The 17270-nt window shown below is 34.2% G+C and overlaps 1 protein-coding gene across 1 annotated transcript in view; it reads left to right on the top strand.

Moving 5' to 3' along the window:
- Positions 1 to 17270, top strand: part of LOC145691941 (liver carboxylesterase 1F-like) — a 117469-nt gene that overhangs the window by 66267 nt on the left and 33932 nt on the right. Inside the window, exon 8 of the mRNA XM_081767243.1 lies at positions 1202 to 1305. Coding sequence (XP_081623369.1) covers positions 1202 to 1305 — 104 coding nt within the window. The remainder of the gene's footprint in view (positions 1 to 1201; positions 1306 to 17270) is intronic.

Genomic DNA, 17270 nt, shown 5'->3' with positions numbered 1-17270 from the left:
CAATATTAATATTCTAACGCAGAAAACCTCTATTCTAATTGTGCAGCAGAAAACCTCTAATTGTCTATAATAGTAAAATTGTGGGTTAACATGTTCCTGCCTCACACCCTTTATTTAATAGCTCTGAAATCGATATTATCGTGTATAATAAAATGAAGGAGACACATGAATATATATACAGTATGGCGCTAAATTCGTTGTGCAAAAGCAGAGGAGTGATTCCTGAGAGTAAAACAAACAAAACAGTTCCAATAAACATAGGGCGAAAACCCCATTGTTTACGTGTTATATTCTGTCGAAATCATGAAAAAAATAAATTTTAAAGGTTCATAGCTCCAAAACTATGGGACCTACCTTGGTCCTGTCAAGACCTCACGTAGAAACTAGTATGTTCCCTATCCAAAAATGCGTGTTTCAGAATCGTGAGGTGCTTCCACAACAATTTTTATAGAAGGAGTTTGACTACGGGCCTATGATATAAGTAGTCTCTAACTACCTTCATAAAAAATGTTGCGTGAGTACCTTAGAATTCTAAAACATTTATTTTTGGATAGAGCACATACCAGTTTTCCTAAATGAAGTCTTGACCCGACTACAGTAGATCCCATAGTTTTGGAGCTATGGACCTTTAGAATTCATTTTTTCATGTTTTATGTAGCATATAACAAGTAAAAGATGTGGTTTCCGCCCTGTGTTTATAGGAACATTTTTGTTTCTTTTACTTCCAGGAATCACTCTTCTGCTTTTGTACAGCAAATTCAGCACCATACTGTATATATTCTCTAGATGGAAAATATGATTACTATGAAACTTGCACCGGTCATAGCATTATTTATTTGCTTTAATTTCTGTGCTTTTATTCGTGAGGAAATAAACTGCCGGAGGTATGGTAAGTATAATAGTATAAATGTTTGAGGGAATGGTAAAATGGAAATGCATCCCTCTATCACTCGAAAAGTGTGCGTGACGTAAAAAACACTGATTGCGTATTCGAAATTAGTGTAAAAAAATCTCTCTTAAAATCGGCTATTTTCTTTCATGTGCCAAAAATCGTGTTTATCGGTGTTATTCTTTTCCTTTCCTTTTATTGAACACTTTTAATACTATTAGTAAATTCTTTTAAGGGTCATAAAACCTACTGCTGTACAGTAAAAATTGTTAATATAATCTTTATTTATTATTATTATTTTTATTTTCACAGGTTTGAATGATCGTGGTCATGTTCTTGTGGACGCAGTGTCCGAAAAGTATTTGAAAGGCGCCAACCCCACCAATTTCACATCCTATGTGCCAGGAATTGTAGATGTAAGTTTATACAACGTTTCGAAGTTCCATTAACTTCTATTAGTTAAGATCATTGAATACATCATTACCTAGATTTCTTTACTTCGTTAATTTATACGTAGAAGTATTATCCTGTTTGTATGAGATGTTAAGATATTTGGCAGATCGGCACAAATACTTCCTTCTTCAAACCTATTCACATGTCGTTTTTCTTCTAAAAAAGTATAAATATCTAACTAGATCTATGGCATATGAAATCCGAAGGTTCACTACCACATTCAGGAAAACTCTCCATTGACTTCTGTATTTATCCAATTGGATCCAGTTTTTACTTTGTAGTCCTACTAATGCGACATGTATCTTAATGTTGCTCTCCCATCTGCTGTCATGCTAGGTCAGACAAAACTGGGTATCACAAGTGAGAAATAGCGACATATGCAGAGCATCCTAATGCAAGGAGGTGTGACTAAATTATGTAGCACTGCGATTATATTGCAAACGTATTGTCCGAGATAGATGATTCTCAAAATATATTGGAAAGCCCTTCATTCATAAATGGATCGGTAATTGACCACAATTGTAGGTATGTGTTTCAAATGTGAATAACCCTCACCACATCCCTCATATAACCTGTTCTTATTGTTGATGTATTAGAAATAAACGCTTGTACTTTGTTCTGAGAGATCATCCGCCTTGTGCAGAGTCGTTTTGACGTATGATTAGCTTCATACTAAATGCCTTACTACTGCAGGAGATTTATGTTAGTTGAACTCTTTAGTATGGCACTAATCACGCGTCAGAACGACTCTGCAAAAGGCCCCTTATGTTTACCCCTATATCTATAAGAATTTCTAAAACCAAAGATAAAATAAAATTTACCGTTCCCCCAAACCATAAGTAATCTTCTAATATTTACAAAGCAAATCAAGGTTCTTTAAATAGGTAATTTGTTTATGGTTGTGGAAAATTTGTATTCAACAAGCTCTCTCTTATAGCTGCCTGTGTGAGAGTTTATGACTCGGTATAACAAATGGTTCTTCGAACTCAAAATATTTTAACAACCAGTTCTAGCGAACCGGTACGAACCGGCTGAATAGCACCACTGGCCACTTACCATTCCGTTCCTTCCTTCTCAGGATTTTACTTTCAAATTCAAAAAGCTTTACATAGTGGTCGATAACTTATCTAATAGTGGTAGTTATAGTAGTATTAGAACCAGCAATTTTGTCTCTATGTGCTTGTGACTTTTATATACATATGTATGTTGCTCAGTTCATCTTTCATCTACTGTGACACCTTTGGGCTACGGTCTTTTTCATGCTTGAAATGCACTTTGGCGAAACCTATACCCAGTAAGTTCCTGATCACTGGGGAACTGCCGACCACGAAGTTGGTTCTTCAGATGATCAACAAAAGAAAATCGGAAAAACCCAGGTCAGAACCATAGGCAGTTGAGGCCCAGTTTCCATTCAATAGTTCTGATTTTCTGCTGCGTGTGACTGTTGGAATTAAATGATCAACCGTTTGCGAATTCTTCTCTCAACTTCCTTCTCTATTAAGGGCATACATATAAATAGAGCAAGAAATTTTATTTTACTATTTCAGATTAGAGAACTCAAGTACATGCACAAAATATTACGAGACTAGTGCTAATCATCAAAAAAATATTGCCAAATGTGCAAAACTTTCTTGAACGTGCTTCATGATTTTATTCTGCGCTCTCCCTTCAAGGTAAGTGGCACTTTTTCGCAACTATACATCACAACATGCATAATTATTGTTTTATATATTCATTCAAATTCATCGACAGAAAAAAGGCTTGGACTGAACATTCTCCTTCCAATCGACAGTTAATTTTTTCATACATATGTTCTTGGTCTGTTAATGTTGAACCTAGATATTTAAGAGTGAAAATGTTAATATTTATGTATGAATTAATAACAATTCAAATAGTTTAAACGCATAATTCTAGGTATAATACAAGTAGTAGTGTCACGTGTACCCCACGTGAAAGAATTTGTTTTGTACAACATGATTTCATTCAATATTGAAACAGAAGGTACACGTAGATTTCTACCACTATAAGTGTTAGATATATTTGGCTGGAGATGGAATATGTTCTTGAGACACCTGATTGACTGCACAAAATCTCTTATCGTTGCATTCTAATAACCACTGTGAAAACCAGTAGTGTTTCTCTTCTTGCGCTTCTTCTTTAAATGAGATATAAGATTACATTAGAAATATACTCTTGAAGCACTTTTTTAATTGTAGAAAATACTTCTCGATGTCCATTACCACTCTCGCCCTACAACGATCAACATAAAAAGAAGAAGTGCTTGATTTCTGCCACTTCCAGTTTTAGTAGAGAGGTTAGAATAGGGTGACCAAACGTACGGATTTTCGCAGTACGGTACTGTTTTTCAAAGAGCTGTCCTGGATATCCTAGAATATTAGGATAGACATTCTGAACACCCTCTGCTGAAAATTTTTCTTGCCTCGCAAATGACACAACAGTTAACCCTAAATAATTACGTAGTCATACAGATGAATAATTGTTCTTTATATGTTTCCAGATTCCCCAGTCCATGATACAGAGCTCGAAGTCGCTATTAATAGTGAACATTTATGGTATCGCAGTTATGACACACTTTATAAATCGAGACGCAGAAAGCTAATATTCTCCTCTATCAACAATATGTTCCTCATCAATAACAAAATTTACATTAAATTTGGCCAAATTTCTTATGGTACAAACTTATTATTCTCGGAAAAGATTTTATCATCCGTTCAGGTATAAGTAATCTGCAGCCATCCTCTCCCATTGCACAAAGTAAATACGACTTTAGTTTTCTCGGTCCCCAGTCGGTTTGTCAGCATGACTGCTACTACTCCCACTACCTAAGGTATCCAGCCTAAGGTTAGGTTTTCCATCTTTTCTTGAGCTAACGTCCCTTGTTCGATCATAACCGCGCCCGTCATTTCCCATTCTACAATTAAAGCCACGCCCACGTTAATTACTATATTCGCTTCTCCCGATTGATTTTTTTGGAATTTCTGTAGCTGTATTTACAGCTACCATCACCATCGCCTTCACAATCAAAATCTCTGTACCGAGAGACTCCAACGCCATTTCGCCAGAAAGACCTGACATTTTGTAGTCCAACGTTTTCCCCTACTAGGGAAGCTCTGATAATTTCCATTACACCTCCTGCAATTATTTAGTTATTATAGTTTAAGATGAACCATTGGCACTCCAAGAATTAAAGTTAATGTAACTTAAAAACCCGGTCTGGCAAACAATATCCACACGTGAACCACAGTACTTTACAACTTTGACTTATCTAACATTGTATCGTCTATTCAGAAATTTATTCTCAGGGAATGTTTCGTTTCGATGGCCAGATAATACTTCAACTTTATTTATTAGCTTATCCATATCAGTACATAGATGTGCAGCTAATGACTGTGATTCCTCAGCCGGTAAACAGTTAATAACCAAGTCAATTATTTCAGCTGATAATGGTGAATCTGTTATACTATAATAGTGTTCAATTAAATACCACGTGAAATGCAATAATGTAGGAAAGCGTGTCGTATCGTAAGGATGTGAGTGTAAAGCTACCTTCTGTGCCCGCTCTCTTCTGTCATTACAATGAAAATGAAATGAAATCTTTGAGTTTTACGTCCCACGGTTATGCCGGTTTGGCTAAAGGAGACGGTGATGATGAGTAATGAATGAAATGGTGGAATGAAGAAAGTGGGAGGAAACGGGAGAACCCCGAGAAAACCCACGCACACGGTGTTTGTCCACCACAAAGTTCACTTGGCGGGGGCTGGGATCGAACCCGGGACCCCAAGCACCAGAGGTGAACGCTCTACCACTGAGCCACCGCGGCCCCTTCTATCATTACAATACTGTTTCTTAAACAATCGCATTGAATCCGTATAAGTGTGATTTTCATGGGACACAGACGTGAACCATGCTTCACTACTTCTCAACAAACATTTTTCAGCTATACAAAGCGCATACTCATAAGAAAGATAGCACGTATCCAAACAACATTGTAATTTACGTAGAAACGGACGAGGAGCGCCAGGATTATGTCCCCCGAATGAGTGGGGAAACTGTTTAAGTCCTTCACTGTAATACCAGAATGGAATAATGTACGACACGAATTATTTGTTAATAGGTAAGCCACGGTTACATATGCATAGTTAACCGTGCAATTCCTGGGCATCTGCACGAACAGATTATTTTCGCCATCCACAGTAGATCAGCAGTTACATCCTAGGTTCGATTCTCTATTAAGTCTGGGGTTACCGGGATTTTCACTCACGCCAAGGTTTGATCCAATGTGATAAATTCCATAGCATCGCCAAAAATTGTTTCATTAAGCGCAGCATGTATAGGCCAGTCTGTAATATTTGCCTACTTGCATTAGGTTGTGACGAAACAGGTAAGTTAGAATCTTGTCCACAAACACGCCGTAAAGAACTTAATGGTTGCTCAATTGTGATACTATTACTATTCAAACCTTCTAACTTATGTTCGTCTCCGATATTCAACGGAAGAAATGTTCGTTTATAAGGCAGTTCCTCAACATGCTGCTTTTAATCTTTAAATTTTATTTCTAATTTTTGAATTCTTTCACTAACGACTCTAATGTCCACTTTAGTGCAGAATTGTTAAATGTTCAACTGAGCCTGTGCGTGATCCGATTTTAATTGCGCAATATTATTCTGAGTTTCAGCCACTAACCTTTGTACATTATCGAGCCGCGTTTCACATTGTTCCATTGGAGATGACATAAAGTGAAAAATTTTGTTATGAATGCCTAATTGATCTTTACAGCTTTCTAAACTAGATTCAATAACTTCTAATCTTGAATTACAATTACCAAAACTCGTTTCAAGTTTTGTAATTTGATCAGCCAAATTATTACTTTTAGTTGGTATTTACTGATTTACTCCAGCTTTTGCATTATCATGTATGAATGTTAGATCCATAATCGAAGCTGAAAAACATTCTACCTTGTCATTAAGTTCCTTTATTTGTGGTTTTAGTTTGTTACTAGTATAATTCATTGCTTATTTTATACGGTTACAATTCGCTTTCCTTTCTTGTCTATTTGCATTTACACTTGACTCTAATCTTAGCATCATAGATATTAACGTCTGGCTTGAGAAATCTGTAGATGCAATTGTACCTGAGGGCTTGTTAATTGAAGTCACCTTGACTGGAGGATCCTCTGTACGTTCCTCCTCACTTGTTTTTTTCAACTTCTATTGATACTTGACTCGGGGCAGATGTCTGACAAATTTTACATTTCCACCAGATACTTTTCACATACTCGACTACTTCGGAGTTTCGGCAAATCCCGCACATCGAAAATGATGCCAAGTTTGAAAGACGTTACATTCGACTGCAAATTTATTGATTTTACACTCGGCATGTTATTGCATACAGCAACAGGCATACTTTCCGTTCAAACTTTCGACAATAAAGATGTTTTCCATCGTATCAATTTCTATCGGAGAGGTTTAACAATTTCTGTAATATAATTGTTAATATACTACTTATTACAATGTCATGTTTCACCTTTATCAACTTCTTATACACACTTCCCTCACCTCTTCGATTTTTAAATGCCTATATGTGAATCATTATTATATCTACTAATACTTAATCATTTTGTTTTCTATTTTATTCTTTCTTATCTCCCTCACTTCGAAATGGTGTGGTTAAAGATGAGACAAGATCCTGAGCCAATGTTGCCAATCTGAGACAGTTCATATTCTGGCACTCAACAATATTAATAATAAAAATAATAATAATTAGCTTGAATATAATAAAAAAACTTTGAATTTTTCTTTTCCTTCTAGAATAAAATCTTCATAAAAGAAAAAAAATAATTTATAATAGTTAGTCGTTCAAATCTTATGCCGTGTAAGCTTAATGAGGCAGTGGAGCTGTATAGTCATACTAGAAGAACATTAATTCCAAAAGAGTTAAAACGAGTGAGTAAATATAAGAGGAACTGATTTTAAAAAAATACAAAGTGTAAAAAAATATTTTGTAAATTTGTAATCCGATTCTCATTACCATCACCATACAAATCCATCTACCAAGTAGTTCAGATCTTTGTATCAACAAGACCCGTGCGCTTTCGAATAACTCAATCACAAGAAAAAATCCAAATCACTTACGTATATATCGTATATCTAACTTAAAATCACACACTAGCACTGTTTTTATTTAAACATCACATTTTCAACCTACTTAAAAGGGGAATTATTATTAGATATAGGTGCTGTTGCTATTGAGAATTGATAAATATATAAACCGCTGAGATTCTTTTTTAAAAGTTTATTTCTCAATAGGGGATAAGAAAACAACAGAAAACCAAAATATAATATCAAAGAAATAAAATAAATCTTGATTATATACCACAATATTGATAATGATTCAATAAATAAATATGCTAATTAATAAATTAGTTCATTGATTCTGAGAATTCAAAATAAAATAATCATTACAGTTCAATAAATAAATAAACATTTTAAATATAGCTGATTCACACATTCATCAAATATTTTTTTAATAAGCAAATAAAAAAAATGGGCCCGAAATATTTTATTGTCTCCGCCGATTAACTCTACTAATTATTGACACAAGGAGTCAATACACGAGCTAGTTATATTACATTCTGGCAAAAGTGTTGAATTTATTTTTTAATACTTCAAATTACAGCCTTCGAGGTTCTAAACATTTGATATTTTCGTCGACAGTTAGGCAAAAGATCTCGTTCATCGTTATTTCAATATTTACCCGAAGAGGAAAAACTTTAACTCTATAACGTTGAAGGGAAAGAATATATAATTTATTAGTTTTGTTGTTCATCAACTCAATACACACACTAACTTTGATAAATTAATTCAGTACCAATTAGAATTGAAGATACGTGTACGAGAGAAATATACAGGAAGTCAAATAATTTTGTATTAATTTTAAATTACCGTAAGCCGAAAATTTGTTTAATACCGAAAATGCAACTAAATTCCATGGTATCGTCCAATAAAGAAAACTAAAAATAAAATACTTTTAGTGTCAATTTCCAGTACCAAGATCGAAAATACAACTAAACATGACTGTACACTCTATAAACTGTCACTAACATTTCATCCAACAATCCAACGAAAAGTAAGTAAAGGTTAATGCTTCTGTTAAACTTTCAAAATTACTCCGAACTAAGATTGGTGAAAATTTTCTAGAATTATAGATGATTCTAAAGGAAAGAAGAGAAATAATACATTCGGTAAATATTGATATGCAATTATCAGGTAACTAGAATACTTCTCAACACATTGATAAAAAGAGCCTTTTTTTGTTTTCAAAATTTTCAAATTTTATACGGCAAATGGGGGGACTGAAAGACCAGATTGAGAACCACTTAGATGTCCCATGAAAACGTACGCCTGATCACCACATACTGTTTTCAATATCGTAATGATTTGGTTTTAATTGGCCTCTTATTCCCATTGCCGTACTAAATTCATATTAATTTCAATGACGTTATGATTACAGTAGTAATTCTAATTCTAGGGCATTCAGAAAATTAATACATTAAAACAAAATGCAAAGAATAAGACAATAGAGAAAACCTTGTGGTTTGTATGTTTCTTTCTCAGCTCCGTTACAAACTTTTACTACGAGTACTCATTTAATCATAGCAATATTTTATATTTGCCATTCGTTGACAATTCTTTACAATTGACGCGTCGCCACATAACTTACATAATCAACGAAGAAAGGAGATACATTTCCTAATCATTATACAATTAACTATAATACATTATCTCATTACAGTAATATAATCGGGTAAAAATAAAAAAGTACCATCGTTATTTCGTCGTTACGTATACTTCCGAAGACTCAATTCAAGCTCGAAATTCTTAACATCTTTTATTTAACCCTGGAGGACTTACAAAAGGAAACAGTTGTACGCCAATCACACAAGAGGAGAATGAAAAAGAAAAACCTAATCTCAGAGATTCAGAGTCCTTCTTTAGAGTTCCCAAATTTCTTAATTGCCATTCAGAAAATGCATAATGGGTATCATTAATAAAGGATTATAAATAAACGAAAGGTTGAATACACGTCTAACAGCCGAAAACGTGATAAACGCTTTCCTGCATTTCCATATTTTCTTATTTTCCATCACTCATCAACCCAAAATAACCGTTAAGGTCAAATGGATTTAAATGTAAACACATGTTTGCAGGATAAAAATTGGAATGAATTCAGAAACATAAGGTTGGAGAATCAAAATTAGACCAAAAATAATAAGTTTAGTAACATTTCCGCTCCGAGAATGATTTCAGTCACAGTATTTATATTCGCAAACGTCTAATCAGAGGTAATCAATCGTCTCGCATCCAATTCAGAAATACACATTATTAACATATGTTTAAAATAAACGTAAACACATTTTCTTTCATATTACGAAAATTAAAACAAAATTAAAATAAATAACACGGAACAGCATAATTTTCAACACCTTTATCCTCCTTTAAATACTTTTGGTATTGTACGCTAAGTCGAATTAATTTGGGTTCCCTATGTTCAAGGATAGGGGTCATTCCATACGAATTCACCAAATGCATGTTGCTTCATAGTCACAGATTTGGCTGATTTTTTTTTGTACTGAAAGGTAGTGTGGCCTAAGAAACAGAAATGCAATATGAGAACTTTTTAATAGATACTGCGGAAAATACAGGGTGTTCAAAAAGTGACGAATTTCTCCAAATTGGCCGTTTCTGAAAAACACCCTACGACAGAAAAAGAGCTATATTTCAACAACTATTTGACCAATTGTAATGATTTTGGTCTTGGTTGAAAATGGAAGGTCCGTACAAACCGAAGATGTCATTTTTGCATGCGTAACTCCAAAAATCTCAGAAAAATCTTGTGAACTAGGCAAAAAAACTAACCAAAATAACACCCGAAATGACAATTTTTTAAATGGTGAATCCCAGGTGATAAAACAAAATAATTTGGTACATTACCTTACCAATACATACACAATAACATAAATAAAAATTAAAAAGGTATTATTTCTGACAACGAAATTATCACAATTTTATTGTACCCTTACCTGGTTGCTGTCTGACGCTTTAGAAGAGTCCATATTTCTGCAAACACAACACATATGTTACAAATTGAGCAGTTCTAGCACACCAGAAGATATGTGGAAGTACGTCACTACTGTGTAAGAATTAACACTCACATAATAGAAGGCAAAATGCTCCAATTATACATCGTTATGAACAAGGATATAACATAATAATCACAGTATGTCCAAAAAAGACAATGGTATGAAGGTACAGCATGTAGAAGCTCCCACCGAGAAATACTTACAAATACTGCTTCTGGAAGAGGGAAACGATATTGGCAGTATCTTCTGTACTGATGTAATATGTTCGTCCTGTTGATGTGATGGGAACATTGATGATCTTCAAGACATGGCCTGTGAGGATCCAGCATGTGTCAGGAGTTGAGGGCCAGGTGTAAGACATAGATGGACCATTAGGATGCATGAACTGTACTTTTACATCACCATTTTCTTGTGAAACATCAATGATCTTTCCCAACCACCATTTTCCACAATAAACACAAGCTACGTACTGCTCTACTTGTAACTCAGTAACTTGTGACTGTACATGCTCCCTTTTACCCAAGTGTACATTGTGTGAATGAAGAGAACCAGAAACTCTGTGCACTTGAATTGTTAGTGAATTCGGTATGGGGATGAAACTATGATAGTGCCTGATACCACGAATTGGCTGTGTATTAGTGTACCTTTTCTCCAGAGCAATGGAGGAAGAAGCAGATATTTCTGATGATGAAACATACACTATTTTGATGCCAGTGATATTCTTGTCTGCATAATTGAAGAGATCTTCAGGAGTTAATATCATATTATCTCTTGGGTGTTTAAGACTGTTGTGAGTAGCCATTCGTTTCATAGTGGCACCGATACCATCACATGCCGTTTTTCCATGACTTGTGCCAATGAAATGCCACTCCGCCATTGTGCCATGATCTTCCAGATGGTAGCACAAATTTGTGAGGTTTTTGTAATTTTTATACTGTGCTGCTGAGCCGTCACTGAAATACAAAATATGGGCCACTTCCGGAACAACTTTTCTAATATGAGCAACAATATGTTTCTGAAATGACCAAAATGTATTTGTATCATGCTGCAAGAATAAAGTCATCCCATGGCTGTTCTATGCATGCAATAGTTGATCTGTCCGTTTCTTCCCACTGGTAGTACTTTATAGTATCTACAAGGTTAAACATTTCGGATTGCAGCAGTTCCGACTTTACAAACTCTTCTGATGGACAGTATTTGCAGCGATAAATCATGCATTCTTTATTCTCTAATGTACAAACCAATTCTTGGAGCATACCCTTATAATCTTGTATGTGTATGGCTTGTAGCATCAGCTTGACATTTTGATGATATTTACATACACAAACAGAATGTATTCCACGGCTTACAGTGGTCACACACTCCTTGGGACGTAACTGGCAAAATTTAGAAAATCCAATTTTTTTGTTGGATGCTTTTCCTTAAAATATGTAAAAATTTCCTTCAAGTTGAACAATAACAGCCTCTTCTGTTTCAATTCTCTACCATTCTCAGTCGGCACAGACACACAATCCTTTTTACCAGCACAAACTCGACTTATATCATCATGTAGATAAAACTCTTGAACACATTTTATAGTATCATTGCTTACACTTGCACCTTTTCTTTTGCCAGGTTTGGATAGAATACCTTCTGTGTTTCTGATCGTACGTGCTTGTCTAACCATGTATTCAGTTGTTTCAAAATATTCCATAGTCTATGGTATAGTCCATGAGTTAGGAACTAGAGTCAGTATTTGCACCTTATCCGGGATGGTAGATACAGCAAATTTTCTCCTGAGCCCCTCCATCAATGTGTCACAGTCTGAACATGTGGTAGTGCACGGCGTTGGAACACTGTGTAACTCATGAGGAGGAACATGTAATAGATCTGCTGCTGTTTGAACACATTTTGTACTTAAATCTAACAGTTTCTTTTTCATGTATGGTGTACGCCTATTTCTGGATAGTTTCTTAACTTTGAGAGGTGAACACCCAACAGCAGTGAGGGAGGTGTTCAGTCCCTCCAAAGACGTACTTGGTTGAGACAACTCTATATCTTCAGATTGTGAAGCACATGTATCTTGTTGCTCCGTTTTACCTGCAGTAAAAATATTTTGGTAGCATGTAATGCACACTTTCTGTCCTGATGCAATGTTCAGATTTGTAAGATTGACTTCACACAACATTTTCAGTGTTATAGTTTTAAGAGATTTCTTTCGTGGTTTATGAGAATGCAAATTCAGAGGGTCACAGCATCTTCTTTGATTATGTTCATATTTTGTTAGATATTCTATCTTGTGACGCTCACAAATATGTAGTGAAGCAAAGTCACCTGTTTCATTCTGGACAAGTCATGCTCTTAATTTAAGAAGTTCTTGGTTTTCTGCACTTAAACTAGACACAGAGTACAATGGTTGTATCTCCACATGCTCACCACTACAAAGGAAACAAGTCTCCATTTTTATCCACTCAGACAATGTCAACACTCACTATACTGTACAAGTTTGGAGTTGTTTCTCATGTAGCTAAACATATGCAATAGATGGCTCTGATTCATCCAAACCTGGGAAAAGAAAAGAAGCAAGTGTACGCCAAGATACTATAAGATGTATATATTTTATATATTTTATATATTTTATATATCCTTTATATATTTTAAGGAGAAACATTCACTAGAACATTATTGGATTTTCTAACTTTTGCCAGTTACGTTTCAAAGATTGTGTGGCCCTACATATAATCACAATGTCACGTTGATGCTGCAAACAATTCACATAAAGATTATAAGGATATGCTCCAAAAATTAATTAAAAGGAAACGAAAGAGTACATGTCTTTGCGAAAATACAGACTCTTCTAAAGCGTCAGACGGGTAAGGGTACAACCAGGTAAGGGTACAATAAAATTGTGATAATTTCATTGTCAGAAATAATACCTTTTTAATTTTTATTTATGTTATTGTGTATGTATTGGTAAGGTGATGTGCCAAATTATTTTGTCTTATCTCCTGGGATTCACCGTTTAAAAAATTGTCATTTCGGGTGTTATTTTGGATAGTGTTTTTTGTATATTTCGCAAGATTTTTCTGAGATGTTTGGAGTTACGCATGCAAAAATGACCTTTTCGGTTTGTACAGACTTTCCACTTTCAAACAAGACCAAAATCATTACAATTGGTCAAATAGTTGTTGAGATATGGCTCTTTTTCTGTCGTAGGGTGTTTTTCAGAAACGGCCAATTTGGAGAAATTCGTCACTTTTTGAACACCCTGTATTTTCCGCAGTATCTATTAAAAAACTCTCATATTGCATTTCTATTACCTAGACCACACTACCTTTCAGTACAAAAAAATCAGCCAAATCTGTGACTATGAAGCAGCCAATGTTTCTTCAATCTGGTGAATTCATATGGAATGACCCATAGGTAATCGATCTCTGAAGATATTACATTACACTGATAAAATTGGCAGATAACGCAGGAAAAAATAGAAAAATTTCACATTAGCCAAAATATCATACAGAGGATTGGCTTGTTTAAACAAAGGTGGTTTAAACCAAAAAAACGAAAAATGTTCGTAAAAGTGTAAGTGTTCCTAAAATCTTGATGAACACACATTTGAGGGTTATCGCATGTCACACTCCCGCATATTATTCATATTATATTCAGACCTGAATTCCCCATTCGTTACTCAAAGAGATTATACTACAAAAGCAACTTTTTTTAAAAAAAATAAGTTTATGAAGGTTTCTTTTGTGATTTTTAAAGTTTGTTGTTATGCAATTGCAATCAAAGAAAAATTCCAAATAATGTTTTGCTTAAATAATGTTTACTATTGATGGAATACATCGAAATACCGTAGCCTACTTTGTTTGGGAGGGGGGGTCATACAAAAACCAAGAGAGGCATTTACTGAAATCAGAAGTATCTGTGGTATCTATTTATGAATAAATGGATCAGAGCTAAAGTTTACTCAAATAATTCTTATCTTTATTCACTTTTCTTACTGACATGCAAATTAGGTCGTTGTATTTCTTTAACTTGGACTAATAAAAGTCGTAGTGAACCAACTTGAACTTAATTAGTTCTTCTGTACTCTGCAGTATTTTGAAATTGTCGATATGTAATTCTGTATAATGGTTTCACTTGTGCAACTGTTTATCTTTTTGTCCTTCTCAAATGACTTTTGATAATTTGACAATTATATTAAACATATGTAAAGATCAGTATAACGTATCAGGAGTTCTTCATGAATGAGTCGGCAGACTATCACATTTGTGGCCAATTATTCCCGGTTTCAAGTTCAAATGGGTGACAATTTGTTTCAAATATAAGTCGAGAAACGGTTTGGACTCCGCTTTAAGCTTATGTGACTCCTTCCAACATAACCCGGTTGTTGCATAATAACACCAAATTGAAACCAACTTATTTCTGTCCATATGTGATACAAATGCATAGAACAAATTATTTAAAACATAAAAACCTGGTTTAAACCAAAAAAAGCAGGTTTAAACATAAAACCGTTTTTTGTTGTTGTTGTTTCAATAAAAAACATGGTTTTTGACAACCCTGATCATACAGAAGCCAGAAGAAATGAAGAGTTGTTAAGTGCAAAAAGACTTTTTTAAAAAACGAAGGCTATATGTGATCAACTATTTTGAATAAAAAGCTGTACTCAATAAGACTCTCAAATGTAAACGACACATGATTTTCTTTTTAATAACTACTGTAGAAAACCACGTATTCCAAAATAATTAGTGAATATATTAAACGAATTAATTCAAACTACCCCTTTTGTACCTATTCCGTATCATGAAGGAGACACAGGCAAATTTTAGTGCCCCGAAATAACAATACTATGCCATGACTAATCAGAATTTCAATGTTTTTTTTTTTACAAGTAAGGAACTTGATACAACACAAATTTAAAATGGCTTTACGTCTGTAACCATCTATCCTGATATAAAAATTTAATAATTACACTATCGGAATTAACTATTCTCAATCTGTGCCATTGCGCCGTCGTATTAGCTCAACAAATCTATTATAATTCATATCATTGTGACCATTATCAAAACGTGGAATATGTTTAGAGAATACGATATTATTACTAGCAAAAAGTAAGAAACTTCTTTAAAAAACGAGATTACTGAATACTAATTTTGATATCGCTTCCTTTATGGATCAAGAAAAATTCATCTTCTACTTAAAGAGGATAAACACCTCAATATTTTTCGTAACGCCAACGTATTGCTTATTATAACAATCAACGCCAGCAACTAATTTGAATTCACCAAATATAAATGAATTATAACGAAGTAGTTCATGAGAGAGAAACAACGAAAATAAATAACAAATTGATATTGAGTTCACATCATAGCAACATGGAATTCTAAAGAAGAGGGAGTTTTAAAGAATTTAGCCTCTCATTTTATATCTACACGTTACACATAAATATGCATGCAAACCAAAATTTCTTATTTTTCTTTTCCTTTTTCCACCATCGTTTTCTTTTTCCAAGTCCGAGGCCTACATTCAACTATAATACCTACAAATACCTGAGTTCCTCTTTTTATACTGACGACATTTGCCTACTTAATGAAAAGAATTGCACCTCAAAAACGACAGTACACCATCCTCTTGATTTCCTACTTCTCGTTGCGCCCTCCACCAGTCTTTGTTTTGGAGCTTGTAACCAATGTTACCAAATTCCCCCAATAAAAAACTCAGCAAAAATTTTCCTCAACGTGTTAATAACTAATGATAAAATTATTTGGATAAAATACTGTTTGAAGTTAAATATGCAATTTTCAGCGGGGTTAATAAAACTAAAACTGCAATTGTAAAAATATACAATAGGAAAAGAAGAAAAAACTGAAGAGAAAAACGCACGAAATGGAACGAATAGACTTATCTCGTTACACGTTTTAGAACAAACTGTCATACATGTCACAAACAAATAGTGAATATACCAAAAGCTTATTTTAAAGTAGATGTTGATAGTGAAGTGAAGATATTTATTCTTTTAGTGTTTTAAAAAAGTAACTTTTACTTAAGTACTGTGATTCTTTTTCGTGCTTTATAACCCTAATTCATAAGGAAATCAAATTTTACACCACCTGGAACTCTCATCGCAGAAGAAAGAAGACATCTGAATATACAATTTTCAGGAATCACTAATGGAATTGGTAACTGGATAATAGTCATCCACCTGGTTCTAGTGTTTCAAACTAATAAAATGAATATAGCCTTATTAATTTATAGTGAGAAACCCATACCATCTAAATTATTCACTTTGAATAGTATTCACCGAAAAAAAAAAAATATTGCCAGTGTTTTTCTCATAATTGTACCCTACCAGTGTATCAATAGCAGTGTTGCAAACTCCATATTTTCAAAAGGGAAATAAAATTCTCCAAACTCTGTGTTTTAACATCTGTTTATCCAGGATTCTCAATACAATACTTCTGTAACTTGTAATGTGTTGGATCATTGTGGAACGGTAGATTATGACCATCATGTCGGCCGTAACAACTCACTTCTTGTACAAATTGTATATTCTCGCCGATATTTAATCATCATGCTAAATTATTATTTTATCCATGTGAGCGGAAAAGTTATTTTCTTGCCTTGCTCTGAACGCTTTCGATCCGGTGAGAAACTACTTACTTTCTCTGCAGCAGGTGTTCTCTAGACAGACTGGCACCGTCAATAATACATAGAAATCATTCTTTACTGAACTAATTGCTTATCTCATTAGCAGCAGTGTTGGGCAAAATCAATTGAAATCAA

This window comes from Thermobia domestica, chromosome 8, assembly GCF_964235325.1.
Source record: "Thermobia domestica chromosome 8, izTheDome1.hap1.1, whole genome shotgun sequence".
Lineage (NCBI taxonomy): Eukaryota > Metazoa > Arthropoda > Insecta > Zygentoma > Lepismatidae > Thermobia > Thermobia domestica.
Note: the sequence above shows the minus strand (reverse complement) of the source record. Positions and strands in the feature narration are given on the sequence as shown.